This window comes from Elephantulus edwardii, unplaced genomic scaffold, assembly GCF_000299155.1.
Source record: "Elephantulus edwardii isolate Elephantulus edwardi_28Jun2011 unplaced genomic scaffold, EleEdw1.0 scaffold00104, whole genome shotgun sequence".
NCBI classification, from domain to species: domain Eukaryota; kingdom Metazoa; phylum Chordata; class Mammalia; order Macroscelidea; family Macroscelididae; genus Elephantulus; species Elephantulus edwardii.
In genome coordinates this window covers 10130916-10134393 of record NW_006399854.1, presented here as the reverse complement: position 1 = coordinate 10134393, position 3478 = coordinate 10130916, and the positions used below count along the sequence as shown (strand labels likewise).

The window sequence follows — 3478 nt, the reverse complement described above, 5'->3', positions numbered from 1 at the left end:
TCCTCCTCAGGCTCATGGTTCTCCAGCTGGGCCTTTCGCGCCTCCTGAGCTTCTAGTTCCTTCTCATTCATATCCCGGTGTTTGACCACAAGCAGAGCATTGGTACCAGACTTAACCCCAGCCTTAGCCCGACGTTTACTGAGGCGGACCCTTGTCTCCAATTCATTGTAGTAAACTCCATCACCCTCTCGGAAGATGAAGAAGTAGTTTTCTTCATAGCCCTTGCTAGCCTTGTTCTTCACATTCCAGTTGTACTCCTGAGCAATCTTGTAGTCATACACATCATCTGGTGCATAGTCCATCTCCTCTTCCTGATCCCGCTTTCGTTTCTTCAGTGTCTCTTCCACAGGCAGGAAGTAGGCCACACACTGGTTTCCTTCTTCATCCATCATGCCCCTGATCATAGCCTGAGACATCACCTCCAATGCAGCTGCGCCGCTTTTGTCCTTTGGGGCTGGGTCTGAGTCAAAGATGACCTGGGCACATGGGTTGATCCACATCTTAAAGTCTGGGAAGACAGGCATAACCTCCACTGGTGTCACTCGTGGCTTGCTGTAATGCTGAGAGATCGACTTCTGGGCATCCTCAAATGTCTTCTCAATGGCTGTGATCTGGCTATCCCTGTCTTTGTATATTTCTTCCTCAGTGAATTGCTGTTTCACAGAAACTCCAATTTTGACCTCAGGCTTCTTGTTGGAGATGCCATAACGGTTGAACTCAACGGAGATGTATTCAGTCTCCCGCATCCAAGGCACCACTTTCGCATGCTGTTGGGATCTCTTAGAGCTTGTAGGAGCCTGAATCTCTTCTTCCAAAAGTTTCTCATCAGCCAGATCTAGGGGAACATTGGGGTCGATGCGGTATGTGTCAGGGTTGATGAGGTCAATGGTCACCCCCAGATCTGGCTCGGTTAGTAAGTCATGTTTGTGCTGTTTCTCCAAGGAAGGTGCTTTATACTGGACAAACCTGTTCTGATCAAAAGCGTAGGTGATGAACTTGGGATCGAAGGGGATGTCAGGAAGGCTATTGCAATACTTGACTCGGCAGACCACTCCAGACCTCTCAGGCAGAGTCCGGTGGGAATTAGGCCTGTGGCCGTCCCCTCGCTGGGCCTGGGTCTGGATCGTGGGCGCCATGGCGACGAGGCGACAACGGCCTGAACAAGGTCCAGGCTGTGCCAAGGGGGAAATGTAGAGCGGCCTGCCGAAGAAGTCGGACAACCGATCCTAGGCCAGGCAGTCTGGCGCTGCCCTCCACGGGGAGTGAATAGGTCAAAAATAGGGTTCAGATCTTTTGTTCATAGGGTTGCTATGAGTTGTATTTGACTTGACAGCTCCTAACAACAACATGGAATTAGATATAGCTTTGGGATTCCAATGGAAAGATGATCCCAGGGTCCTAGGGGAAATTGTGTCTTTTTTTCTATCTGGACTATCCCTGATAGCCAACACAAGCCCATTCTAGCCACTTTACTCTTGTTTGGAAGGTTTAAAACTACTACTGCTAAAAAAAAAAAAAATAATAATAAAATAAACCAAAGCTCACAAAAACCCTATCACTGCTTTTGGAGAAAGAAATAATTCAGAGAACTTAAGTCTTTATGGATTTTTCTCACTGTATCTGTGTAAAAAGATGTTAAAATAGTCGTGTTGGCTAAGGCCTGATGACGATAAAGACCATATTTCAGAATAAGACTTTTAGCCAGGTAGGAAGTTGTTTGTTTTTTTTTTTCTTTTCTTCTCCCTGCCTCTTTTTAAACAGTCCAGTCCCTCCGTAAGGACTATCCACTTAGCTTTGTATCCAAAGACGAAATTTGTAGGTGAAAGGAGTTAGGAGTTAGCCTTCGTTACAGACTGGTTCATTTCAGGGTCGAAAATATGGAACGCTTCACGAATTTGCGTGTCATCCTTGCGCAGGGGCCATGCTAATCTTCTCTGTATCGTTCCAATTTTAGTATATGTGCTACCGAAGCGAGCACAGGTAGGAAGTTGTTATTATGGACTGCAGAGTTGGAACCAGCCCCTAGCTGATCCTCTGGTGAGTTCTTAGAGGCAGTAAACCACCCAGGAGGGGATTACCCAGCTTTCTTCTGTGGGGCAGCTGGGAGATTCGAACTTTGTGCTGATAGCATAGCTCCTCACCACTAGGTCACCAGTGCTCCCCAAAGGAAGGGATTATAAAAAAAATTTATGACATTTTCCTTCCTCACTTACAGTAATAAAATGGCCAAGAGTTTGGAATGAGAAATGTCTGAACAAAGTGTTTCTTATGTTTCTCTCTCATGATTGAGAAAGTGGAGCCAGGCCCCTCATCACCAGATTAGCAGAGAGAATTTGCTTGTCCCCTGACTGAGCGTCACAGGAGTTTTTTTAAGCCTTGGGCACATGAAGCCACACAAGTATCCAGTGTCTACCTAGAAAATCTTAAGGACCGGAGATGGGCAAGCCCGAGGCTCTAACCATGGAGTAAAAGTGAAATAGATAGTAGTTATACTTAAGTGTGCACTCCCTGAATTTGTCAAGATAGAGACTATGGGGGGTGCAGTGACCAGAAGTGGGTCACACCCAACAGCAGGTTCTTAGCCAGGAAGTGTCTTTTATCAAATGAGGCAGCATGGGCAAGACACACAGATCTTCTCAGAAAAATGTTTGAGATAAAACCAAATTCATAAGGACTGAGGAAGGAGTGAAAGAGTACTGGAATCAAGTACTTGTCTATGAGGCAGACTAGGGTGGTGTGGAGAACCTTTGGATTCAAACATGATGAAGATGAGGAACCACCAAAAAGAGTTAGGGAGAAGCATCTTTAAACATCTTCCAAGTCCAAGGAGTTGATTTTAAATTACCAGGCCAGGACCAGAAACACATCAACTTTCTCTTTTCATTTCCAGAATCCCAACTGTGACAGAATCAGACCCACAGCAGGAATCCAAAAAACTTTCTGTTTCTCCTCACTGCCAAGTGGTAAGTGATTCATAGCTGACCCTTTACTGTAAGTGGCTTGGGAAGAGATTGTCCATATTTCTCCTGAAGAATCACTGGGGCATATAAACTGTCAGGAAGGCATGGCCTTTGGTTTACCATTGATTACCTATGAACAATGCCCCCAGAGCTCTATCTAAAGAAGGAAGAGAAATATTCCCCAGACATCTTTCTTCTCACCTTTCAAGAATCCTGGGAGAGGAAGGAGAAGCTCCAACTTTAAAGAATTATGGACCAAATATTTTAACTATGAAACTGAACTATATGCCCTTTTTAAGTATTTATTCTTTTCATATAGTACTACCGTTACAATATATTTCATTCCCATACATTGTGTTTTATACAATCTTTCATTTAAATTGTGTTTCATACAATCATTCAAACACATTCTATTTTACATTATTGATGGTATGCATAGGAATCAGATCGATTACATCTGTGGAAAGAACCGCTGGAGAAGCTCAATATCAGCTGTGAAAACTAGGCCAGGAGCTGAT

The 3478-nt window shown here is 44.5% G+C and overlaps 1 protein-coding gene across 1 annotated transcript; it reads right to left on the bottom strand.

Annotated features, from left to right (window-relative positions):
• Positions 1-2: 2 nt before the first annotated feature.
• Positions 3-1256, bottom strand: LOC102877684 (RNA polymerase II-associated factor 1 homolog; the record flags this gene model as incomplete). The annotated part of the gene is made up of 1 exon (XM_006891833.1): positions 3-1256. A coding segment is annotated over exon 1 (1134 nt), but the record flags the coding sequence as incomplete, so codon positions are not given.
• Between the last annotated feature and the right edge of the window lie 2222 nt (positions 1257-3478).